The following is a 27,569-nucleotide window of genomic DNA, read 5'->3' as shown; positions in this document are numbered from 1 at the left end:
TCGTCTAGATAAAATTAGTACGGTAAACGATCAATTACGAGTGAACTAACGAGCCTTTCGGGTTCTTTAAGATGATTTTTGGTACTGCAAAAAATTATCGGGTCCAAGGAAGACGTATACACGCGAAAACAGCAACGTTCCTCATCCCCCGTATTCCCGCATTTTGGTGCGCTACTTTCTTAGACGATTTGCCGCTAAGGCACCTCCTCTAGTAACTTTGTTACTCCTTACATCGGTTTGTACGAGTTTTTACGATGCGATTCTGTCTGGTTGACGTGAGGTGTCGGCGGGTAGGGGTTGTATGTCAATGTTTACTTAAATTGACGATGATGACTGTCAGTACCTGAAAGCTGCGATTTTACTAAATTAAATTAGTTCATTTGTCTGATGTTTTCATGTAAGTATGCCGTATTTTACCTGTTGTTTATACAAACAGATAGCAAGAGTTTTTAATGCTATTTGATAAAGACTTGTTAAGGGGAAGACAAATAACATTAGGGTGTTCGGAGTGGTTTTTTCAGATACGCAAACAGAATTGAGCTTCCAGCTACAAGGGGGGAGTTAATTAATGATTTTAGCGCTGAAACTGCATCGTTACCACCCTCTTGTAAAAAAACATTATGGTGAAAATCCTAAAGAAACTTCTTTCACCTTTGAATCTGGCCGTAAAGCCTCTAGTGTTATGACGTGATAACACTCGCGGTTTGTGACGTCATACGCCACCGTTTGTAACCGACGCGTCATCAATGAGCGCTTTAGTGAGGGTCGTAGAGTAAGTACTGCAGAAATACTATACCCCGAGAAAATTTTGTAATCAAAGAATTATGGGAGAAAAGAGTACTAGGTATGATTCGATGGAACAGAAAGAAGAAGAAACAATATGAAAATCTGAATGTCAATTGGGTTGATATTTTTCTTATGTCGTCAATGTAGTTCATGTCAACAGGGGTTATAATGTGTCAAAAAATTTCAAAGGTAATAGGTGAAGGTTGCAAAGTCCTCTGCTTATACTCTGCATCTTAAACGAAGATTTAAATTAATAGCATAGCTAGTCCGTACACGAGTTAGTCGTCGTAGTTCTAGTCCGCATCATCACCCTTTTTTTTCGCAAAACAGACGCGCAGTTGACCTACTGCTGTGTTTACTCTGTGTCACGACCTCTTATAAATCATACGGTAACAAAGAGCTCGCATTAAGCTGCCATTACAAATATTGCTCGCCAAGCGAACACCCGCGCAGACGTGCCGACGATAACCAAACAATATTGTTACCAAAAATAATATACTTATACATAACGTCTTTGTGTTTCTAACTACGTATACTTATAGGCAATTATGTTTAAGACCTATGTAATAGACTAGCCTAGGTTTTAATGGGCGAAATGTGAGAAAATCTTGATATATCGAAATCGAAGGCAGCACCAATTAGTATTTCGTTCATTAGAAGCTTCACTTGTAACTATGTATGTAAGAAAATCTTGGAATATTAATGTGACCCACTTCCCGGTCTTCGATTAGGATGAAACTGTGTTGATGACAATACATGACTAGCTAAGAAACGTCATTACAAATCCAATTAAATCCAAAAATTTTGTGCGTGCTAAAAGCGTGTTTTTAAGTTTTGTAAACTATCAACTTTGTTATCGCGCAACTTTCCCGAACAACGGTCAACTCGTGGGGGATTACTAAACAACACTCTGCGTATATCGATTGGTGGCCGGTCGCGACCCCCATTTGCATAGTTCCCCAACTCCTCAGGAGGGTGAGAGGAATTTATCTTGCAATACTTTGTTTGACATGACAGCGGCTTGCTCTAAGAAGACCCTCGGGAGTTTTATGTTCTTCTGTTGCGAAGATTGGAGTTATTATCGACGTTACTTTGCTGGGATGTTAGTTTTTACTTGTTTTGTGATAAGCGCGTTTCATTCTGACCATAAAAAAAGTGAACTGGTTTTATTTATCAGATTTACAGATGGGTAACGGCGTTCTTTCCGAGGCATCCTGAAGCCTATTCTTTTCCAAATTATATTGGGGTCGGCTTTCAATCTAACCGAATGCCTATATGACCGCTTCATGAGCAATACATTAACATATACCCCTTGATAAGCCTGGTTGTCAGTCTTTTGTCATCCCGTAACGACTGCCAAAGATGTACAAATGACAGTCGGGACCTACCAATATTATACATACATGTCTTCCCAAGCTCGCATCCTGAATAAGACCTATCGGCATCTTACAGTAACATAGCAAAGCTCTTAAAGTCGGATATATGCAATTTCCTCATAATGCTGGTAGCTGGATGCGAGACTAATTGACCTGGTTCCGCTGCGTTACACATTGTGTGGCACACTCGCTGATGGAGATACGGCATGTGTTGCTCCCATTGTGTTGATGGCCAAAACCCAAGACAAAAGTAACGATACCTTAATATTCATATTGATTCATTTTAGTTCGAATTTTCAAACTAGATGGCGTTGTCTCGTTTAAAAGCACGCATCGACTTGCTTAACATTGTATATTTTTTTGTGTATTGAGATCAGATCAAAATATACACATCGACTTGCTTAACATTGTATATTTTTTTGTGTATTGAGATCAGATCAAAATATTATGTAAGAACCAACAGTTCAAGTAAGAACCTTCTTGCTGCGTGTTGACGACTCTATCAAATTCTTCAAGCAATGGAAATCTGTGAATTTGCAACAGTCCAACTATTTTGATTTTAAACTAAAAGCTTTCATATAATACGGGTTTGAACTGAAGAAATTAACCTAGGTATCGTACTTGTTATCTATAATCGTTAAGCACTAACAAATCCAATACACAGCTCATATCTGACAAGTCTCTATAAAAGTATCTGCAAACATACAAAAAGGCCCACATTCGAGTTCTATTACCACGTACACAATCTACGATGGCGCCACGCATAAACACGCCAGTGACAAATCAGAACAAACAGCATCGAGTGGACACACACGACGGACAGCTGTCCGTCAGGTAGCGGGGGTCAGCATTGACATAATGTAATGTGTCGGGCGTCGGACTGATGTTGACTCAGCACATATGCTGCAGTAACTGTTGGCTAAACAGTGTGTGTTATCAGTACTTGAATTTAATGTAGTTTTTGTGTAGTAGGCTGGATGGATGGGTAATGTATTTATTTAGTGTACGTTCGATTTTATGATATGCATGAGCTTCTCTTGTATTAATCGTGTTCGTATGTGCATTCAACTTTGGTGCGTGCACAGTGCAACGTGCACAGTTGGGCACTACCGCTTACAATAAAGCATTCTTTATAAACTTACTAGCTATAGTGAGACCCGAAGTATTCCATAGTTAGATCTTGCTGTAAATATCGTAAGAATATAAGAAGACATGCAATACGACGGATCCTTATTCTATAGTTTAAACTTTTTAATTAAAGGTATGACAGAAATTCCGCTAAAACTAAGTATATATCAGGGTCCAGTCATCCCCTTTACCCTCAAAATAATTGAGATAAATTACATCACTAGTACCCCGATAGTATCGATAGTCAATCAGCAGTGATCGTCGTTTAATGGGATGTCGTACGCTAGTGATTGACTGCGTGCGCGCGCGCATGCGGGCGGACGACGTCCACAGACGGTGGGTTATGGCTGTGTCACTGTGTAGGTGATGATAGAAGGTAAATAGTGAGGTTTTTTGATGTTGACATGCTAAGGGTTGTGAGTTAACTTTAATTATGTAAGTATGTATGGAAGTTATTGTCGCTGCACTTATCTTACAATAGTTTGTATACCCTGTAGATAAGTATATTTTCATGGTGATTTGCTTAGCCTTTTCTCTATTTGTATGTTTCTAAATTAAGTTGAAGATATGATTGAGATTTCTTACTACCAATTAAATATTTCAGTTTAATGTCTGAATTTTATGATATTCCTGCGATACCTTTTATTTCGTTAGGATTGTTTACGTTCCGAAAATAGAAACTATATATATAGAAAATATATATAGAAACTATATATATATATATATATATATATATATATAGAACTAAAATAGAAACAAAGGAATAAAGAAATTGTCTAATATGAAAAAGACCTTTGTAGTTTTAGACACATAAAACCGACTTGACTTTCTGTGTTTTACTGCCACGTGGTCGCCATTGACAATTGGCAGTATCGAGCCAGCAGATGTCGCTGATAGCGTGCTCACTGACACACGACTCCCCTGTATGTCGCGTCATGTAATCGGCTGCTGTTTGTATTGTTGGCTTATCTCTGGGTATGTGCTTTTGGGGATTTTCAACTGGTTTTTTTGGAGAAGGCAAGTGTGGTGAGGTGTGTACTGAATAGGCTGGCTATAAGTGTAGGTAGATTAGGTGTAACTATGCTACTGATTAGCACATGTATATGATGGAAGCTACGTTAATCTATACTAATAAAGTTTGTAGTGTTTCTAGCCCATTTACTGAAGAAGGCTATAGATAGGCTACATTTAATACGGGTCCGAGAAGTAGTTCCGTAGGGACGGTGAAATTGCTAGCAGAAGTACAAATACAAAGATTCAAATATGTAGATACTTAGTTATCCAAGCCCAGTGAATTTTGAACAGTGGCTTGTGTTAACAAATCTTTTTAAGGTTTTGTAGGCAAGGTTTAAAAATAAAAATCGTTCCTATTACAGCAGCTGCTCTCACGCATCATATTAACATTATCAATTTTCTATCTACCACTTACCACGACAATAGTCAAACACACACACACACACATAGGTGCATACAAACACACACAAGTGAAGCTGTCTCAAGTATAATGAACACGTGTCTTTCTGTCCACCTCTGAGATAATCGTTCGTACCTCGGGGTCGCGGCGCTATTGTCTCTTGATAGAAACTGTTGATGACTGTGGCTTGAAGCTTTAGTTATATGCTCTAGTTGTGAAGTTTTGTTGAAAGAAAGAAAGAAAAATTTATTTTTCAGAATGTAGTACAAATTATAGGTGTTTTATACATATTGAGTGGAATCTCACACATTCTACCGAATGGATTGATTGGGAAGGCACATGTATTTTATAAGCATTTCGCGATTATTTTGGTCCACGTCCCTAAATTGCTAGGTACTTTAGGCACCCGGATGAAACCGCTATCTAACATTGAACATTTTATTAGAAAGACCAGACTTTGCTGCACACAGTACTTTTAAGCTTTGTAGTAAGGATCAGCAGATTATTTTATCGCAAAATGCTCTTTTGAAAATTACTGACATAAGTTTAACTCACATAATTTTAGCGCTTTCTTTGATGTCCATTAACAAGCTGTTATAAAAAGTGCATTATGTTTACTACTGTTTGCATTGCACTTCACTGCAGATATCCTCTATTCCCGCTGTTTGCATGTGACGTGTCGGTTCCCACGCGGCTCGCAAGGACGTGTATGTGGGTCAATAGTTGCCTCAGATGATGAAGGATATAATATTGTGCAAACACGAGGTGCTATTGTTGTGTACATTGTGTGTAATACGTAATGTACGTATTGACTGTGATTATAAAATGTAAACACAATTATAGGATAGTATGTAAATGTATAATAGATAAAATATGGTATTTAAAAGTTTGATGTGTCAAAACTATGTAGTTGCTCATCAGTTAAGGGTTTCTCAATTTATATTATCTATACTGGTATGTACATTAATATTCTTAAGGTAAAAACTTGCTTTGTTTATTACTCTACTTGAATCGCGCTAATCTCAGAAACTACAGAAATGATCTAAAAATTAATTTCAGAGTAAGATACGCCATTTATTGATGAAGGCTATAAGGACATTGGCAGAATCAATGACGGTGTAAGCACAAAATGCATCATGCATGTCTGACTGACCCCTTCAACCCGAAATCTGCAGTGCGAAAATTATATTCACAAGTAGAAAAAATACTCCAACCATATTCTATTACACCACCTTTAAAGCCTATTGCAGTAATTAAACCTGCACTCAAACGGTTTAACTCCACAAATTTCTTTACAACATACCGCTTGGTCAGTGGGCTTTCCCGGCAATATTCCTGAAGCCAGCAGTTAAGTAATAGTCGCGATAACTGAGCACGCTATGGTTGTTGCCCCATATTTTGTTTGTGTTATTACTACTAAATGCGACGAATACACTAATTCCTACTTCACTACTACGTAGTATAAAACAAAGTCGCTTTCTCTGTCCCTATATCCGCGTGTAAGCTTAAATCTTCAGAACTATGCAACCAATTTTCATGCGTTTTTTTTTAGTAGACAGAATGATTAAAGTGGAAGGTTTATATGTAAAATAACGTACAAATAGTGGGGAAGTATACTGTTATCCCCTGAGAAGCAGTATCGGGTCTAAATTTTGTATACTCATGGGCCCCATATGTTTCATGTTAAATGTATCAATGTATTTTATTTATATGTTTTGCTTTCGCCGAATATGGAAGGATAAACATAACAGATTGAAGCCACAATATTTCTTCAGTTCCGTATTATGCGAGATGGCCCAATTCTTCTGAAAAAGGTGTAAAACGAAAGTAGTGGTACATTGTTGCAATACATTACAGCCTACTCGTGCCTTATACGGCGTACCTTACAACTCGACCATCTGATTCTGTCTTCCTCAAAACATACCTACATATTATAAAACAAAATCCTCTGCCACGTCTGTCTGTTTATCCGCGATAAACTCCAAAACTCCTGCATCGATTTACAAGCGGGTTTCGCCATTCGGTAGCGTGGTTCTCGAGGAAGATTTTGGTATATAATTTGTTAAGTTTTTATATCTATGTATTTACTATTTATTTACTTTACTTTTAGAAACGTCTGCGTATGGAGTCGCGGGCGACCGCTAGTGTGTTATATGTGAACAGATGTTCGATTGTTTTGATCAAGACTTGTGAGTAAATAGCGTGATCTCATGCCAGGGTCAATGTTTATGTTCTTCTTAAAGAATTCTTTTGAACCAAATATGAAGTTTTGAGGAAAAAATGTGCAAAATCAACACTTCTCATAATACCTACATGCATTTATTGGAGTGCTTGCAATGTTTGTAGGTTTTTGCTGATTTTAAAAACAGAAAGTTTCCTTGTGGTATAAATCGGGCCATATTGTCCTGTACTGCAATATACAAATAACATTAGATATATTTGTCGGAGACTGTCAATAGTACGGACACTAAACGTCACGCAAGCGCGCCCTCTAGCGGCGTTTCCGGTGAAACAACATTTTGGCGCGCTTGGCAGTCATGGCGGTCAGCGTGGCGTCCGCGGAGCTCAGTCTTGGTCGAGTCGTCGTGCTGCGCACATCTCGATATTGCCCTACGTCACGTCTAGTGTACCTAGTGTTATTGCCTAGTGTTGTAGTGCCGTTGTAGATCCATATTGTAAAGGTTATTGTAATGGTTCGTCTTACCTAACAGACAGACATGTGTTGCTGGGAAGTTTGTTCCGCCACTTCTTCTCCCCGGCCAAAACACATAGGAAGTGGCGAAGGGCGGGCGTTTTGGGGGCTGTCTTTTGTTCTGACTAATTTGAATAAACGTTTTTGAGTTTCTTTTAACTGATGTCGGACGATAGTGCCATCCTGATGACGCCTCCAACATATTTATAACAATTTGTATCAAACTATGTTTAAGGATCTTTTAATCTACAGACAGACATGTGTTGCTGGGGAGTTTGTTCCGTTTCTTCTTCCCAGCAAAAGCACATAGGAAGGAAGTGGTGAATGGTGGTAGTTTTAGGGCCTGTCTTTTGTAATTTTTTTTGACGTTCGAAAAGTGTTGTCTTGCAGCCATTATTGAAAAATCTTGATTTTGCTTGTGAAATCGTGGGATACAACTAGACTATGTATAACAGAATCCTTATTAACAGACTTATTCCTTGTCCCCCAGGTGGCGAGGACCCAGCAGACCCGGGGGTCCGCTTTACGACGGAGCCGGCGGACGCGGTGCTGGCGCCGGGCGAGGCGGCGCTGCTGCCGTGCTCGGCGACCTCGAGGCGCGCCATCCGCCTCGCGTGGCGACACAGCGTCTCCGCCACGCCGACCCGGGACCATGCCATTACGGATACTGATAAGTATAGGTGAGTTGTCATCATCTTCAGAGCCTTTTCCCAACTATGTTGGGGTCGGCTTCCAGTCTAACCAGATGTAGCTGAGTACCAGTGTTTTACAATAAGCGACTGCCTATCTGACCTTACTGACTTATAAAGCACTGGTACTCAGCTACATCCGGTTAGACTGGAAGCCGACCCCAACGTAGTTTGGGAAAAAGGCTCGGAGGATGATGACTGCCTATCTGACCTTCTCAACCCAGTTACCCGGACAACCCAATACCCCTTGATAAGACTGGTGTCAGATTTTACTGGCTTTTGACTATATGAAACGACTGCCAAGGATGTTCAGTGACAGCCGGGACCTACAGTTCAACGTGCCATCCGAAACACAGTCATTGCTCCCCAAGATTACATACTTACAAAGTACATACAAACTTAGAAAAGTTGCATTGGTAGGTACTTGCCTGACCTGGGATCGAATCCTCGTCCTCATATTCGAGAGGTTGGCTCTTCGCCGCGCCGACAGACTTTATATTAATTTGAAACACTTGCATTTCAGGAAGCAACTGCCAAACGGGTCGCTGTCAATAACGGAGATGTCAGCAGCGCTGGCGGGGCAGTACCAGTGCGTGGCCACCGTGGACGGGGTCGGCACCATCCTGTCGCGAGTCGCCAGCGTCTTCCTAGCCGGTGAGTGTACATGATAACGGAGATGTCAGCAGTGTGAGTGTACATTGTATGTTCTATGAGAGTTAATGAGAATCTACCAGGTTTTGTGCTGGTTAAGCTTCTTGAATAACCCTAACGATCTTGCATAATTTGTTGTGTAGTCGACCTCCTGTATTGGATGCTCAGTAATTATAACTAGTGTACATACAAAGTGATACATGGTTAAGTCATCATGTGCCCTTTGTCAAAGCAAAGACCGTTTACAATATACGGTGCCCTCAGTGACTTCAGATTTAGGCTAAGTGAGCCTTTTGCTGTGATCGTTTTCACTACTAGACTATCTAGAACTCGTCAGCACTATACAAACCAATTTACATCAAGCTTTAAGATCCTCACTTCAACGATATCAACCATTTACCTTACCTGTTTGTCACATCATCTGAGAGGTCGGACCCTACGAGATGCGCCGGACGTCGATAAGATAGCGCGGAGACATCGGTCGCCGGAACTCCGGCGCCGGGACCCGAGCTATTGTGTGCATTTGTCAGGGGATGTATTGTGACATAATGTTTCCACACTGGTATACGGGGGACATTATTAAAGATATAAAAATTAAAGCAAGGCTTCACAAGACTTTTAAAGCTACGAAAAAAAGGAGGATTATGACATGTTTTCTCAGTATAGAGCGCGAATAAAAAAAGCGATACAAACTGCTCACGTTCAACATCAAAACACTATCCAGCGTCAGTTTGCTAAAGACCCGAAGTCATTCTGGCAATACATACGGTCAAAAAGAAATACAAATAGTAGGCAGACTATTGTACAGGACGGTCGACACCTTTCGGACCAGGAATGTGCTGATCAATTCGCATCATACTTTCACTCGGTGTACAATTGCGAACCACCGCGTCTAGACCCTTCGCAGGCGGTGACCGGAGCGGGCAGTAGTGCTCACGTGCAGGTTAACTCTTTGAGTCTGAAAGACGTGAGAGATGCACTGGACCGCTTAAAACCAAAGCGCTCGGCAGGGCCGGACGGAATACCAGCGTTTCTGTTTAGAGACTGCAGTAGGGTATTGGCAGAGCCCTTGCACTATATATTTAACATCTGCCTCCGGACAGCAATGTTTCCCACCCGATGGAAGACAACGCGGGTCATTCCTGTACCAAAGGGGAAGGCCGGTACTGACATTAGTGGCTACAGACCAGTGGCTGTGCTGTCCACACCGGCCAAAGTTTTTGAATCTGCTATTCAACGTTGCATGCTGGGCCAGGTGAGCGCGCGACTTTCGAATGCGCAACATGGATTCAGACCGGGACATAGCACTGCTACAAATCTGCTAAACTTTATGACAAAGGTAGTACCCGTGGTAGACGCCGGGATGCAAGTAGATGTTGCGTATTTTGATTTAAAAAAAGCGTTTGATACTGTGGACAATGACTGCTTACTTAAGAAACTGGCAGACATCGGCTGCTCACCACATCTTTTACAGTTTTTTGCTAACTACATGCGTGACCGACAGCAGTACGTTGATTTTAATGGATGTGAGTCTGACGCATATTATACCTGGTCTGGGGTAAGTCAGGGCAGCAATTTGGGGCCTCTAGAATTCATTGTAATGATAAACGATCTACCGGAGGTTATCAAACATGGGTTTTGTTTGTTATTCGCAGATGACCTCAAGTTGCTGCTAAAGGTGACGAATGAATCTGACTGTGTGCGTTTGCAGGAGGATATAGATAGAATAGTGGAATGGAGTTATGCGAACAAGCTTTATTTCAACATATCTAAGTGTTCAGTGATTAGTTTCACTCGATCGCGTTCACCGCTAAACTATGAGTACGTGATAGAAAATACTCCGATGCGGCGCGTCACTCAGGTACGTGATTTAGGTGTCTCACTGACTCCTGACCTATCATTTCGAGAGCATATCGTTAAAATATGTAAAAAGGCCTATAGAAATTTAGGATTTGTGCTGAGGCAGTCGCGACACTTTACCAACATTACAGCGATCAAGGTACTATATGATGCGCTAGTCAGGAGTCAGTTAGAATACAATGCGGTCATATGGGCTCCACATGAGGTGAAATATTCCGTCATGTTGGAGCGTATTCAAAATAAGTTCACCAGATATTTATACCTGAAGTTGTACGGGGTCTATCCATTTTACCCACTAATGTACCCCACACTATTTGTGATAGGCATGGTCGGGTATAATGAGTTAAGGGTGCGGCGGGACTTCGCTCTGGTATTGTATTTGGTGAAGGTAATTCGGGGCCAGGAACATAACCCTGGGATTTTGGGTAGCCTAAACATTTGTGTTCCCGACCGTTATGTGTGGCGGCGCCGGAGCCCACCACTTCTGGTCACACCACCAGCCAGGACTAACCTTATGGCCAAGTCGCCTATTACCAGAGCGATAGTCAACATCAACGTGCTCCATACAAAGATGGACGTATTGACGTGTAACTTTGGTGAATTCGCAAGAGGACTATTGCATCTTTTGTGTTATAATAATTAATATTGTGTTGTATTTATTATTACTACTATTTGTCTGTTTTTATGTTTAATTTTAAAGCCGTTATAATTTTTTATTGTATGTCCTATTTTCCTGTCTAATTTTTATGTTTTGATGTTGTTGTGCATTGGCGTTATCTATGTTTTGTTATTATTTTGTAGTATTGTGTCCCGTCTATCGCATTAGGTTAAGATAAACCTGTAATGGTAGATAGTGGTGTAAATAAATAAATAAATAAATAATGTAGTCGAAATTGAAGTCTTAGAATTGGCAGGAATGATCGAGATGGGCGTTTTTGAAATGGTGTGATTGAGGTTCGTAAATTCTTAGTCAAAAGAAGGTCAAAAATGATTAATGTGTAGATGTAGTCGATTGTAGAGTATAGAACATCCACAGGATCCTCTCGATAGCGTTAGGGTGGTTAGTCCAATTTTCGTCAAGATAAATTGTGAAGATTTTCAGCTTCTTTGTTTTTCGGCTCCCATCACAAATACCTACATCTTCAAAACGAGTGAAAGTTTATTTTTCCAGGAGATGCAGAGCTATATTCTCATTGCATCATCTGGAACATTTTTCTCTTCAAACCGAGGTGCAATTGGCAATACCTTTTAAGTGTTCTCTAACCCTATGTCCTGTCTACGTTTACAGAGGTGCCGGAGCTAGTGGGCGGCGCCCGCTCAGTGCTGGGGTCTGCGGGGGGCGCCGCGCTGCTGTCGTGCGGGGTGCGCGCCCCGCCGCGGCTGGCGCTGCGCCTGCTGTCCGCCGCGCCCGACAGGAAGGTGTACGGCGCCGCCCGGCTGCACAACGCGCCGCCGCTGCTCAAGCTGAACGTGAGTACACTTGCCGGGGCTAGTGGGGGCGCCGCGCTGCTGTCGTGCGGGGTGCGCGCGAGGAGTACATAAGGAGATTACGTGGGTAGGCATATGGGGAGCACAAAAGGGAGTACATGACAAAGTACATAACGACGTACATATTCACGTTTTCCCTTTGAAGAAATAAGTGTGACGATCTTAGCCTCTAAACGTGCTGATGTATCTCTCACTAATGACCCGTAACGTTGCAGGTGACGTGGCTGAAGAACGGCCAGCCGCTGCGCATGGAGAGCACGCGCATGTGGGTGACACCCAGCGGAGCCCTAGAGCTGGAGCCGCTGCGGCACCACGACGCTGCCGTGTACGCCTGCCGCGTGTCGCTGGCGAACGCGCCCAGTCAACACAAGTATGTTGTAGTGTCGGGGAGTGAGTGTAACACCCAGGTGACGCACCACGACGCCGCCGTATAAGCCTGCCGCGTGTCGCTGGCGAACGCGCCCAGTCAACACAAGTATGTTGTAGTGTCGGGAGTGAGTGTAACACCCAGGTGACGCACCACGACGCCGCCGTATACGCCTGCCGCGTGTCGCTGGCGAACGCGCCCAGTCAACACAAGTATGTTGTAGTGTCGGGGAGTGAGTGTAACACCCAGGTGACGCACCACGACGCCGCCGTGTACGCCTGCCGCGTGTCGCTGGCGAACGCGCCCAGTCAACACAAGTATGTTGTAGTGTCGGGGAGTGAGTGTAACACCCAGGTGACGCACCACGACGCCGCCGTGTACGCCTGCCGCGTGTCGCTGGCGAACGCGCCCAGTCAACACAAGTATGTTGTAGTGTCGGGGAGTGAGTGTAACACCCAGGTGACGCACCACGACGCCGCCGTGTACGCCTGCCGCGTGTCGCTGGCGAACGCGCCCAGTCAACACAAGTATGTTGTAGTGTCGGGGAGTGAGTGTAACACCCAGGTGACGTGGCTGAAGAGCGGTCAGGTCGGTTCATGTGGTTGAAAATATTTAGTATTTTGAGACACGGAGAACAGGGAAACAGACAATAAGTATATTTTCTTTCATTAAAATGGCCCTTCCAATAATACCCACCATTTCCAATGGGAGTTGTACCTTAGAAAGTCAGACTGTCATATTATATGTCGATGCCAAAATATTGGGCAGCATGATATCTCAAGACCGCAAAGTAAATGAATTAAAAAAAAACAATTGTGTCCCCAAATAAGCATGAGATCAATTTTTGTTTCATCTGATGTTGTCAATGAGTATCTTACCGAGTGTCATGGTATCGCAGGATAAGCGCGGAGACGGAGCTGCGCGTGAGTGCGGAGCCGGCCAGCGCGGAGTCGCCGCCGCGCTTCATCGCCACGCCGCCGCCGCTCACCGTCATGGAAGGTAACCACTTATATGTATTGCGTGGCTTCTCTACTTAGCCACGAGGCTTGCCACTTAGAGCCCTGCCTCATTAGGACGCCAATGGCGACGTCGCCGGCTACGTGTCCAAGCAGTTAGTATTGAAATGTATGGAACCTAACTCACTTGGCGACGGTTTGGCAACGTCGCCAAATTGGAGGCGTGGCCACGAGCTACAGTTCCCTATGTGGCTTCTGGCTACTGTGGCAGCTTGGCGACGTGGCCACAGTAGCCACTATAATGTACACGGTAAAGCGCACCTCTCTCACACAGTCGCCAATGTGGTCACCAGTCAGCTTGCAATTTCTTGAGCGACGACGTAAACAATTGACTGTCAAGACGCCATGGCCACTCGACTTGGCGACATTTGGATGCCAGAAGTAGCCAGACCTGTGCCGCTGGCGACGTCGCCATGGCGTCCCAGTGAGGTAGAGCTCTTACAAACAACAATTTATTACGGTGCAGTAAATAGTTGACGTTGAGTAAACTCAAACAGGAGATATCAGCTGTATACCGTTGAAGAGTTATTGGATATTTTGTCGTCTCCGTCATCAGATCGACTCGGTTTCTATGGTTCTGTACATTGTCATGTTGATCTTCATTCTATCTCATTGTGCCTGTTTTCTCTGAGATCCCATCACGATATTTAGACCTGATGGTGATGAAACCTTTAAAACGAATATCTTGAAGAAGTTTTGGTAGCTATCAGAATCATTTGGAAACAACTGTCACTGACTGAAGGGAACATGTTTCAGGAGCGTCGGTGACGTTCGACTGCGCGGCGGTGGGTAACCCCAAGCCGGAGATGTCGTGGCTCAACAACGGCGCTGCTATCGATCTCAGGTAAACTTAACTTTTGTTGCATAGTTTCGGAAGTGAAGGTATTTGACATTCTGTGCATTCGTTCGTACAGCTATTGCCGAAAAGTTTTGCATGTTCGAAGTTAGCTTCTATTGACTTCACAATTGTCAAAAAATTTATGTAGAAAACATTGTAAGTTTTGATTTTGATTATTTAATTTCTGGGGGTCTTTAACAAGGGTGGGTTTCACCATTATGATTTTTAAAGGCGGTTTAGATAAACATAACCCTGCTTGGTATTAGGGCGATTTTTTAAATAGACGTGTATTTAACTTCCTTTTTTAAAATTTTTCCATCTTTTTGCCAAGATAGTCGTGTATCTAACCCGTGCTCTCCCCCCAGTGACCTGGACTCTCGCTTCTACCTGGTGGGGTCGGGCTCGCTGCGGGTGCAGTCCGCCCGCGCGCTGGACGCCGGCGCCTACACCTGCCGCGCGCACAACCGCCTCGACTCCGCCGACCACTCCACGCAGCTGCATGTGCTCGTATGTAACTAATTACTTCATATTTACGATTGTGGTCTTTACACAGCAAGATTCATCGTAATTCCTTGGTCATTGTATGATGTCCTACTAACCGATTATCTGCGATGGCGCCTGTTTTCATTCAGAGAGATGGCCCAGCTGCGCAGGACATATTACAGTTCACAGACATTTGTGCAGGCACAAGTGCACCCTTTATTTCGTCAGGCTACAGCCTGACGGGATGGTAATTTGAAAGATCACAAGCAGATTTGTCATTGGCCGTACCTGTGCCATATTCCAATTTAATGTTTCATGCAATCTGTGACGATCTTATACACATTGTTTTCTATAAACAAGCATGAGGAAATTGTTGCGTCGCTTCTTATTTCCAGCAAAACACATAGGAAGAAGTTAAGGGTGGGCGTTTTGAGGACAGTCTTTTATACATTTTGCCTTATTTTGCCAAGTTCTAATAAATCCACCCAACCGTAACGGGCCTGTTGGATGATTCTCATGAAATAAGCTGTGCCTTTGTACATATTATCTGTTCCATTTTTTTCTTGTCTGTATTCCTTGTGTACATAAATCATTAAATCAATGATTTTGACTTGTTTTTGAGACTATATTTTCCCTTTCTAGACCCCTCCCCGCGTCACCCTACCCGGCGGGCCTGTAGTAACAGCTCGTGCTCGCGGCGACGTGACGCTGCGCTGCGAGGCGCGAGGCAGGCCGCCGCCCAGCGTCGCGTGGCTCAAGGACGGAGACCCGCTCACGCCGAACAACCATGACATCGCGCTGGTGGATGGGTGAGTAAATGGCCACGGGAGGGGAGTGAGGAAAGATGAGCGGAGATGTCATAATGCAGGTAGATCTGGCGCCTTCTTTTAGGTCGAAAATGTACGGAGGGCATGACCAAAGTGAACTGACAAGGCGTACAGGATCTTTGAGACATCTATCAACGATTGAACTGTCAACATCTGTCGACGAAAGAAGGTGTAGGCACCCTTAGGTGAGATAGTGACGTTCCTCGTCCCTCGAACATTCGCGTTTTGGCGGACTACTTTTTTAGAAGATTTTCCGTTATGGCAGCTCCACCAGTTATTATGTTTTCCATGCTTCTGCCACAATTGCCAACCTCACCTGCCCGTGGTGCTGACGAGGTTTTGGAGACCGATTAGTATACATGTAGTATAATATAGTACATAACCCTACGCGATGACTAGAAAGAACATTTATTTACTAGAACATAGGTGGCACCAGTTTACATTCACAGTGGTTAAATGTTCGAGCTATATTCTGCCTAATTTGGCATGCAAAAAAAGTACTTATAGGACAGTATTCTAAGCGCTGGGGATTTTTTATGACAACAAAAAGTTTGTTGCCCTAGTAGGGCGGCAGCTTCAGTGACGTGTTTTATTCTGGCAAGTAAAAGACTTAACGTGATGTTCTATTGCAGGTCCTCCCTCCGTATCCAAGGCGTGCTGCGCGTGGACGCGGGCATGTTCCAGTGCGTGGCCAGCTCGCCGGCCGGCCAGGCCGTCGCCGCGCTGCGGCTGCGCGTGCTGCCGCCAGATGACGGTATGTTGATGAAAGCTAGTGTTTATCGTTTTGAACAGATTATAAGTCGTCAGTGTGTGGACACTTTAGCAATTCCTAAAGGCAGATGTTAATGAAAAACTGTTCTCTGCTACGTTGAGAATGCATTTATCGATTTAGTTAGGGTAAACCTCAGTTCCTATAGGTATCCCTATGAAACTTATCCTCAAAAAATATGAGTTTTTGTGTATTTTTTTTTATGTTTACGTTCTCTTTATGTTGTTAACAGAATATTTTTGTTTATTTCGTAATTTTTTTTTCAATTTATGTTGTTTTGTCATTATTTTTATTACAGACATATTTTTTTGTTCATTTATTATTTTTATGATTTCATTTTTTTTTATTTAAATTTTTCGTTTTCCTAATCCCGTTCCTTACAGAGCTGACCAACATCACAATAGACTCGTCGAACCACGACTCCGACCAGGACCTAGCCCCCCCACCTGGTGAAGACGAAGACTTCCTCGGAGAGACCTCCTCAGCGTACACGTCAGAGCCTGACGTGGAGTATGAGGAGTACACTGACGATGATGTGTTCCCCCGGGGCGAAGGGCTGGAGCTGGAGCGAGACAACGGCACGGCGGTGTCGGCGCCGCGGGGGCTGCGGGCTGTCATCGTCAAGCACCGCTTCGTGACGCTGAGCTGGGAGCCGCCCGCGCAGGCCGAGGGGGACCTCACGGGGTATGCTGTCGTGTATCGAGTGAAGGGGAGTGAGAGGTGAGAATATTATGTATACATTTTTTTTAGGTTTATTCTCATGTGCCTTTAGAAAAATATGTATTAAAATCCATTCTTAGTGCATAATTCGAAAAATACGTTAGTTCGTTTATAAAAGTTTGTAAATCTAATGAAAAACACTGAGTTTTCAGTTGGGCGTTGATCTATTAATAAGTCAGTGTTTTAAACATTGGACCAATACCTAAAATGCCAATCAGTTTTATTAATAACTTTAAACCTGTAAACTTTTGTTGGTTCTCATTTTAATGCCCATGTGTTATCCCAGAGAGCGCGTGTCCCGCGGCGTGGCGGGTCGGCACGAGATGAACGTGGCCTCGCTGCAGCCCAACACCACCTATCTATTCAGTGTTCGAGCGTATACTGACCAGCATACCTCGCCGCCTAGTGACGTATGTATATTGTTAACTGGCCGAATATCACATTAGAAAAGCAAATAAAAGCAACACATTTTAAACACTAAAGTTATAATCTTCCAAGACCCAAGCCTAGTTCACCGCAACCATAAACGATAGTTTTCTTAAAACAACGGTTTAGTTTAAAAATTGGCCAATTCTTTTAATAAAACTGACGACGTCTGTGAACTTGGGCTTAGATAGATAATACACTTTATCACGTATACTAATTTTTACATGTCTTATTTTAGAATTAATTAAAGTAGGTGACATAATGGCCGATCTTATCGCTAAGACAACCTTAAATAGTTCTGAACGAATGTTATATTATCGTAGACCATAGAAGTCCGCACCTCCGAGGAGGAGATAACGCACGGTCCCCCGGTGGGCCTGCGCGGCGAGGCGCTGGGCCCGCACGCGCTGCGCCTCGCGTGGGCGCCCCCGGTCGCTGCGCCGCCGCCCACCAAGTACTCCATACAGTATACTGAGGTAAGACTGATTTATCAGTACATAGTATAACTATAACACAAGGTCGCTTTTTCTGTCCCGTTGTTGATAGAATGATTAAAGAAGAAGGTTTATATGTGAAATAACATACATTAAATATTGGGGGAATACTGTAATCCCGTGCGAAGCCGGAGCGGGTCGCTGTTGATGTAAAAAACTTGGCGTGATAGTGATCCCACACTCCATTGTAAAGTGATAGGATATGGTAATAAAAAGTCTAAGTACTATAAAACAAATAGCTATACAATTACTAGCCTTTAACAGCAAGAAATAAGAAGTCAAAAATATGCAAACACAGACGTTAATATTAATCATATAAATATGTATAAAGAGAGGTGGGCCAAGTGCGCTTCCCTGTGGAACTCTATACTCAGTTGATCGGATTTCAGACAGTTGTGACTTTTTTTTTTACATTCTTTGTGATGTTTACTTTTTGTGAGGTTTATTTTTGTGATGCCCGTTATCCATCTTTGTGATATGACTTTATAATATTTAAAACATTTCTTCACTCTTCATATGACTGGAGTTTATTTAATGGCGACATAATCAAACGCTTATGCCGAATGGAATGTAATTTATCCTTCTAAATAAAGTTTGTATTTGTATTCTTATTCAGCCAAAATCGTCTTTTATTTTGAGAATGAAATGAAATTAACTATTCATTTCCGTGAAATCTTAACTATAGGAATAATTTATTCTTGGTTGTCTTGGCTACTTTTATCTAACGGAATCAAAAAGTGTCTTGGAATGTGTAGATTAATCTACGAGAATCAACTAACGATCTTGCACATTAATATCTGCCACCCAGGTGGATAGCGGTCGCGAGCAGTTCCAATGGGTGGAAGCCGACGCCAGTGCCACCAGCATCAGCAGCACTGTGAGCGGGCTCCGCGCGGCCAGCGCGTACTTACTGCGCGTGGCGGCGGCGGGCGGCGCGGCGGCCGAGCTGCGGCTGCGAACACCCAGCGACGCGCCCGCCGCGCCGCCCGCTAATGTCACTGTCGTCGCCACTAGTGCCACTGTGAGTATCACCAGCATCAGCAGCACCGTGAGCGGGCTCCGTGCGGCCGAGCTGCGGCTGCGAACACCCAGCGACGCGCCCGCCGCGCCGCCCGCTAATGTCACTGTCGTCGCCACTAGTGCCACTGTGAGTATCACCAGCATCAGCAGCACCGTGAGCGGGCTCCGTGCGGCCGAGCTGCGGCTGCGAACACCCAGCGACGCGCCCGCCGCGCCGCCCGCTAATGTCACTGTCGTCGCCACTAGTGCCACTGTGAGTATCACCAGCATCAGCAGCACCGTGAGCGGGCTCCGTGCGGCCGAGCTGCGGCTGCGAACACCCAGCGACGCGCCCGCCGCGCCGCCCGCTAATGTCACTGTCGTCGCCACTAGTGCCACTGTGAGTATCACCAGCATCAGCAGCACCGTGAGCGGGCTCCGTGCGGCCGAGCTGCGGCTGCGAACGCCCAGCGACTCGCCATAATTCTACGACTACACTTATTGTAAATGTCTTTTCGAAACTAAATTCCTCACTCAAATAAGCGCATATTGTGTCCATAACCCCACTCCCACCGCCCGTTGTAATACCTAGAATTGATATCTACGCAGCCATTCGCGCTATATTCTGTGAAGACAAAAACTTTGGAGAGAGCGACACCAACACAATATTTTTGTCCACAGTCGATCCTAGTCCGTTGGGAGGCCCCGCCAGCGCGCACACACCGCGGGCCCCTCACAGGCTACAAGGTGCGCTACCGGGCCGCAGCGCCGGAGTCGGGGCCCGCGCCGGCACCGGGGCCCGGGGGCCCGCGTCGCAAGGCCGACTCGCTCACCACGCCGGCCGACCAGAGGAGAGCCGAGCTCAGGGGACTTGATACTGCTACTACTTATCAGGTATGTGCGGAGTAATGTACAGGGTGACTTGTCATTCAAATATTGTTTTGTATGAAATATGATTTTATTATTATTATAAATGTATGTCTCTTTTTGACCTCGGGACTACAGAGTCCCGGATTTTTGGGAGGCGAACGTGGGGCCGAAGCCAACACGCTGAAGCCCTTTTGAGACAACTTTAATGAAATGGTGACACAAAACCGACGATTATCCCCGTATACACTATACAAATGTACCCAAGGACTATCCCCGGTTCTGTGCTAAACTATTGCTAACTATGGATGAAAACTACTTGGGCTATTGTGATGGGATGCTAATGGACTAGGAATGGGGAAACTACGGGAACTATGGCACCTGCCGATAACAATGTAATAAATACACGTAAAAATGGCAGGTGGAGACTCGCCAACTCACTTACTGGGCCCCCGGGAATCAGTCACTGAAAAGCAACAAGAGGGCAACAGGTACATGAGCGGCTGAGAAGGGTGAGGATACCTCGGCGGACTTTAAACGCAGATCACGCGCTCCCTGTGGGTCCAGCATCACCGGCCCACTCGCCACTTACCACGAGGCACCTACCCTCCGAGCATTGCTCTAGCGACTCCACTCTGACCGGCCGGTGAAGGCAAGCCAAGAGGCGGGAGACCTATCCCCCGTCATGCTTCACTCCGGCAAGCCGGAGATGGGGGACAGTATACTCTCCCTGGAGCACTCGGATATATGGCCCCGCGGGGTCGCTACTCCCCGTCATCCGCCTCAGATGCCCTGCGGGGCTTATTATTATTATTATTTAGGGGAAAACGTTTGCGTTTCTTAGCTCTTGGCTAGTTTTTTGCAACATTTACGGGCTGGTGCCAAGTAAATGTAGCATGTGTGGTGTGTTATGTGTGGTGTGGGGTTATTTCATTTTCTTCCAATTGCATGAATTTTCTAACAATTCGACAGGTGTTTAGTATTGCGGCTTTTTGTAGAAGGATGTATGTGGAGTCTTTTAGGTCTATTATTTTCAGGCTATGGTGAAGGTGGTTGGGTATAACACCCGTGGTGGAGACGACTATGGGAACTATGTAAACTTTATCTTGTCTCCAGATTCTGGTAACTTCTTCCTTAAGCTCTGCATATTTAGTTATTTTTTCGCCTATTGTTTTTTGCAGATTGTGTGTGTTGGGTATGGCAATATCAATAAGGTAGGTGATTTTGTTTACTTTATCCTGGAGTGTTATGTCTGGCCTATTGTAGTGAACTGTCCTGTCGGTGAGTATGGCGCGATCGTAATAAAGTTTGTGTGAAGTGTTTTCTAGAACTGTTTGTGGTGTGTATTTGTAGTAGGGTGTGTTTGTGTCTTGTATGAGTTTGTGTTTGAGTGCTAGTTTTTGATGAATGATGTTTGCAACCTGGTTGTGTCTGTGAGTGTAGTCTGTCTGTGTGAGTGTTGTGCATGCCCCTGTGATGTGTTGAATGGTCTCAGGTTGTGTGTGACACTTGCGACATTTATCATTGGTTACTGTGGGGTCTTTGATGATGTACTTTCGGTAATTCTTAGTGTTAATTATCTGGTCTTGAATCGCAATGATGAAACCTTCAGTTTCTGGGAATAAATTACCTATTTTAAGCCACTTGTTGGATGCTATTGTATCTATGTGAGATTGTTCTAGGTCATGAGGGTGCCGTCCGTGCAAGACCTTCTTTTTCCAGTCTTCTATCTTTTGTATTTGTGGGTCACTAATGTCGTTGTTGTGTTGTGTGTCTGTTTGTTCGTGTAGGTTAAGTGGAGTGAAGTTATGATCGTTTACAGCTACGGCTTTGTGAATGTTACTGGTGTGTGATTTAGTGCGGAAAAATGTTTTGAGTCTGTTAATTTGTTTTTGCCAAAGATTGTTAATGTCTATGAGGCCTCTCCCTCCATTTTGGCGTTTGATGGTGAGTCGTTCTATTGCGGATTTAGGGTGAAGGTTGTTATGTTTAGTAAGTGTAGTGCGTGTGGTTCTTTCTATTTGTTGGATATCAATTTTGGACCATTTAATAATGCCAAAAGAATAAGTTAATATTGGTATCGCGAAGGTGTTGAGTGCTTTGATGAGGTGTTTTCCAGTGAGTTGTGTTTTACATATCGCGGTCACTCTCCGCTTATATTCTGTATTTAAAGTATTCTTAATAGATGTGTGATCAATTCCTTTTAGTTGCTTGTATCCTAAATATTTGTATAAGTCTGTAGATTCCATAGCTGTAATTGTGTCTGTAGTGTTGATAGTGTAGTCGCCTGGTTTTATTTTTCCTCTAATTATGTGTAGTGTTTTGCATTTATCTAACCCGAACTCCATATTGATATCTTTACTGAACTCTGTCGTAGTGTCTATTAACTGTTTCATTTCCTTTTCTGTTTTGGTTTTCAAATTTAATTTGCTCAGGTTTATTGAAACCTGGTATTTGTAGTATCTTACGGGCCTAAGCCAAAGTGAGATACTAATTTATTGATGTGATAATTTGGGAAGAAGAATTTGGTACTGCACTGAAATTATTGTCTAGGTCTAGCTGTAGAAATTTTCTTACTATGCGACATGTGTTTAATATAGCTGCTTTTTGTAATGTGAGGTAAGTAAATTTAGATAGATTGAGGGCATTCAGGCTATTGAAAATTTGTTTTGGGATGACGCCTGTAGTTGAAATAACTATTGGGACTATTGTTACGCGGTTCATTTTCCAGACTCTAGTTATTTCTTCTTGTAGTTCTGTGTATTTCCTGATCTTCTCTGTAATCGTTTTTTGTATGTTGTTTGTATTTGGTACTGCTATATCTATTATGTATGTGTGTTTACTTTGCTTATCTATAAGTGTTATATCGGGTCTATTATTGTATATGGTGTGATCTGTGATGATAGTGCGGTCGTAGTACATCTTATATCGCTGATTCTCTAAAACCGATTTTGGTGAATATTTATAATATGGTGCGTATGGTTCTTGCGTGAGTTTGTGTTTGTCTGCTAGTTTTTGGTGTATGATATTGACGAGTTGGTTGTGTCTGTGTGTGTAATCGTTTTGTGTAAGTGTGCTACATGCTCCTGTGATATGTTGAATGGTCTCCGGCTTACTGTGACATTTTCTGCATAGGTCGTTTCTCATCGTGCTGTCTCTGATTATATATTTCCTATAGTTTTTCGTATTGATAACCTGGTCTTGTATCGCCAGCATAAATCCCTCGGTTTCTGGGAACAGTCCACTTAATTCTAACCATTTATTAGAAGCATCTTTATCTATGAATATCTGCTGTAGATCGTTCGGGTGCCTACCGTGTAGTTCTTTTTGTTTCCATTTTCTGTGTATGTCTTCTATATGTTGTGTTTTATTTTCTGTTTCTATGTTATCGTCGTTGCTTAAATTTAGTGGTGTGTATTGTTCATCTAAATCGCTTATAGCTTTGTGTAATGTACTATTGTTTTGTTTCCGTCTGAAGAATTGTTTAAGATTTATAATTTGTCGTTTGTGAAGATAGCTTATTTCAATTAACCCTCTCCCTCCATCTTTTCTAGATAAAATGACTCTTTCTATCGCAGACTTAGGATGGTGGTATCTATGTTGTGTTAGTATGGTTCTGGTTTTCACTTCTAGAGCATGCAGTTCCGTTTTTGTCCATTTAATTATACCGAATGAGTAAGTTAAAATAGGAATCGCGTATGTATTTATGGATTTGAATAAATGTTTACTAGCTAACCTCATTTTGCATAGGGAATGAACTCTGCTATAGTATTCTTTTTTTAATTTTTCTTTAATAGTTTTATGTTCTAAAAGTCGCGCTTGGTTATAACCTAAGTATTTGTATAATTCTTCATCTTTCATAGCTTCTATTACTTCTTCTGTATTAGTTAAATAATTTCCTTCTACAATCCTACCTTTTTCTATATTTAGTTTACGGCATTTGTCTAGCCCAAAATCCATTCCAATGTCTTTAGAAAATGTTGTTGTTTTATCTAATAAACTATTTAAATCTGCGCTTTTGTTGGCATATAATTTTAAGTCATCCATATATAACAAATGTGTCAGTTGGTGTACTTGTAATCTATTTATTTTAATATCAAAACCTAATTTGGATTCAATTAATAACCTTGAGAGTGGATTGAGGGCCAGACAAAACCATAGGGGACTTAAGGAGTCACCTTGGAATATGCCTTTTTTTATTGCTATTTCGTCTATAATTATGTTTGTGGTATTTGTTTGTAATTTAAGCGTAGTTCTCCAGGTTTGCATGGTAGTCTTCAGAAAATTTATTATAGTTGGGTGAATTTTATAGATTTTTAATACTTCTAGTAACCATGAATGTGGGACACTGTCGAACGCCTTTTTATAATCTATGTAAGCTATGTATATGTTTTTCTTGGATCTTTGGGCGTGTTTTAATATGGTGGAATCTATAATTAATTGTTCTTTACAGCCCATATGCCCGCGCCTACAGCCTTTTTGCTCTTCAGTTAAAATGTTATATTTTTCAGTGTGCGATATGATTTTATTAGTTAAACATGACGTTATAATTTTATATAGAGTTGGGAGACAAGTAATTGGTCTATATTGTGAGGGATCTTCGGTTCGGCTCGATTTTGGGATCATGTAAGTGATTCCCTTTGTTAGAAATTCTGGTAGAGGTTGGTCTCCTTTCAGAATGTCGTTTATTTGTTCCGCTAATATGTTGTGGAGTGATTGTAGTCGTTTTATCCAAAAGTTATGCAAACCGTCTATTCCTGCTGCTTTCCAATTGTGAGTTTTATTTACTATTGATGTTAATTCAAAACTATCTATATCTTCAAAGGCCATGTCATCAATTGAACCAGATCTAGCTGTTTCCTCGTGTATCCACTGTGCTTCTTTATTGTGTTCAGTGCTATCGGACCAAATGTCTTGCCAGAATTCTTTTAAAGATTATTATTATTATTATTGTATGAAATATGATTTTATAGTGACATAATTGATTGTAACTGCTTTACAACGTTTGTTTTTTGAATTAGATATCTAAAATAACGTTAGTATCAAAATCGAAGGATTTGGTAACGTAACTTCACCTTGTATATGAGGGCGCCACCGTCGATCTGTCAACGGTGGAGCTTATATAAAGCGGCGCGCGCGCACGACTCGGGTCATTCGTTCGCCGACCGTTGCCGAGTGCACACCTCCCACAAATTCGTGATAAATAATTGTAGTGACTAATACCTCTTTGTTTTATTTAACGATGTCGGATCCTGACGCCGACATATATAATAATTTAAGAATTGATTTCAAATTCTTGTACTACTGAAATGGTGGCTTCATAGCAGTGTCGGTAGTGCTGCGAATTTACGGTGACAAGTTGCACATGAACCTACGGTACTAACGTGGAGCCGCCATAAGGACATTTTCTTTGTCTGTTATGTGTCCTAACTTATATTCCCTCCCGTCAGATCCGCGTATGTGCGATCAACGCGAACGGCTCTGGTCCGTTCAGCGAGTGGGTGTCGGCGAGCACGCAGCGCCACGAGCTCGACGAGAGCCGCGTGCCGCCGCAGCCGCCGCCGCTCACCAGTACGTATACATTATATACTGCAGGAAAATACCGCATTATTGTCATTTTACTCGCATCATCTCAATATACCCCTCGTAGCCGGTGCGCAAATCTACGCGAGACACAATTGATTTTCTATTGCTCTCTAATTAGTGGCATTCAAGAGGTTAAAGAAATGTTTTTTCGTCATTTTTGCGCTCCTCTTGTAATCTAGAATGGCCATTAAAAGCTGTAACACGTAGCAATCATTAAATATTATAAAACATGCAGTAGGAAAAGCACGATTACGAATCACTTGAATATTTTTTTGACTTATTATACCGTCATACAACGTGAAACTAAATTGAAAACATCTCTCTACATACGTATAATACGTAATATTTAACAAATTATTCGCCCTATAGCCCGCGCGGGCCGCGACTGGATCTCGGTGTGGTGGGGCGAGGAGGTGGGCGGCGTGGTGGTGCGCGGCTACGTGCTGGGCTGGGGGCTGGGTGTACCTGATGACGCCGCGCGGGATCTGCCCGCGCATCTGCACTCGCATGTTATACGCGGTCTTGGTATGCGAAACATTTAAAAAATAAAAAATATTTATTTATATGGAAAAGTTTTTTTCGTTGTTTTGGGTAGAGTATTACGAGTAGAATCACTATGTAAAATTTTGTAGATAATAAAATTTTCAGCCTGTATGATGTTTACGCTTCGCGAGTGGGTTGTAGAGTTGAGCCATGACTTTTCTTGTGTTGTCTTTTGTTTTATTCTGTTTAAAATGCCTTTATCAAGTGTAATAATTTGATATGTAAGCTGATGATCAGGAAGTAGTTCTCTGAAGTAATACAGCGGAATACACCTAACAGTTTGTAAAACTTTCTTAACCAAATTCCAACTTGGTATTGTCTAGAATCGAACGCGGAGTACGTTATCTCTCTCCGTGCGTCGAACTCCCGCGGCCTGGGCCCCGCTGTGTACGCCACCGTGCGGACCCGGGCCCCGGCTGATGATGACGCCGAGCCTGACGACGAGGATGATGATGATGATGATGAAGTGGACGAGCCGCCGCCGCTCATACCGCCTGTGGGGGTGAAGGTGAGTCAGTGTACGAGCTATGAGCAGCATTTCAGGCACTGATGCATATGACATGTATTCGGTCCTAAGAAGGGCAAGGTTTATCCATCTAGTAATTGTTTTCTTCATATTAATGTAGCGGTTCCTCAGAAATAATTAGCTAAAAATATTTTTTTTATAGGTGATCATGCTAAGCGGAACAACAGCTGTGGTGTACTGGACGGATCCCACGCTACCCAAGGGACAGGTCAGTTATGTACTGTATATGATATTAGTCCTTCATGAGGAATATTTAATAAAATAAACGAAATCATTTACTATCAAAAATTATTTATTTGCAGTAAGTTTAATAACTGACCCTAAAATAGGCATTCTTATATTTTGGGTACCTATTTATTGTTCACAGGCTACTAGCTTTGTATAATAGAATAGTCGATTAAACAAGATACACTTAAATTGGTACTATTTCAAGAACTATTCTTTAGCCGGGGAACGTAGAATTTCCCAAAAATGTTTCTATAATTTTTAAGTCCATATCATCGTAATAAACTTCTTACTGTCATCCAGACGGCGACGGACGGTCGTCGCTACGTGGTGCGGTGGTCGAGCGCGGGCGGGCGAGCGCGCACGTTCAACGCGACCGACCTCAACTGCATGCTGGACGAGCTGCGCCCCTTCACGCAGTACGAGTTCGCTGTTAAACTTATTAAAGGTATGTCTTGTTGTAGAAATTACATCTTCATTATTTTGATTGTGAACTTGTTTTTGTGGTGTATTAAGTTTCAGGGTAAAAGCTCGAGTTAAGTTTTGTATGAAAGTGCTGGTTGTTTGCTGGCATCTTGAATTTTCTGTCTTCCTCAATCTTTTCTCTCAATACAGACAGTATGTCAACTGTTTTCTTCATAATATTAATTTGGCTATATCGTATAAGAGATCATCATTTACTTTAACTTCTAAAAGCTCTTAGAATAGAGTTTCATAACCTACGAGGTTTCCGTTAGCGGTCTCTCTCTTCCCACGGGAATTATTCTGATCTATATAACTACCGAGTTTCATCAAAATC

The 27,569-nt window shown here is 42.8% G+C and overlaps 1 protein-coding gene across 1 annotated transcript in view; it reads left to right on the top strand.

Moving 5' to 3' along the window:
• The window catches only part of LOC110376201 (neogenin), a 168,066-nt gene that overhangs the window by 111,447 nt on the left and 29,050 nt on the right, over window positions 1–27,569 (top strand). The window contains exons 2-20 of the mRNA XM_064041912.1: window positions 7,887–8,076; window positions 8,609–8,739; window positions 11,885–12,066; window positions 12,300–12,454; window positions 13,350–13,450; window positions 14,224–14,311; window positions 14,671–14,812; window positions 15,431–15,597; window positions 16,248–16,369; window positions 16,768–17,104; window positions 17,391–17,514; window positions 17,854–18,006; window positions 18,833–19,423; window positions 19,705–19,917; window positions 25,341–25,461; window positions 25,846–26,001; window positions 26,343–26,527; window positions 26,688–26,753; window positions 27,074–27,218. Coding sequence (XP_063897982.1) covers window positions 7,887–8,076; window positions 8,609–8,739; window positions 11,885–12,066; window positions 12,300–12,454; window positions 13,350–13,450; window positions 14,224–14,311; window positions 14,671–14,812; window positions 15,431–15,597; window positions 16,248–16,369; window positions 16,768–17,104; window positions 17,391–17,514; window positions 17,854–18,006; window positions 18,833–19,423; window positions 19,705–19,917; window positions 25,341–25,461; window positions 25,846–26,001; window positions 26,343–26,527; window positions 26,688–26,753; window positions 27,074–27,218 — 3,369 coding nt within the window. The remainder of the gene's footprint in view (window positions 1–7,886; window positions 8,077–8,608; window positions 8,740–11,884; window positions 12,067–12,299; window positions 12,455–13,349; window positions 13,451–14,223; window positions 14,312–14,670; window positions 14,813–15,430; window positions 15,598–16,247; window positions 16,370–16,767; window positions 17,105–17,390; window positions 17,515–17,853; window positions 18,007–18,832; window positions 19,424–19,704; window positions 19,918–25,340; window positions 25,462–25,845; window positions 26,002–26,342; window positions 26,528–26,687; window positions 26,754–27,073; window positions 27,219–27,569) is intronic.

Source organism: Helicoverpa armigera, chromosome 27 (assembly GCF_030705265.1).
Source record: "Helicoverpa armigera isolate CAAS_96S chromosome 27, ASM3070526v1, whole genome shotgun sequence".
Lineage (NCBI taxonomy): Eukaryota > Metazoa > Arthropoda > Insecta > Lepidoptera > Noctuidae > Helicoverpa > Helicoverpa armigera.
Note: the sequence above shows the minus strand (reverse complement) of the source record. Positions and strands in the feature narration are given on the sequence as shown.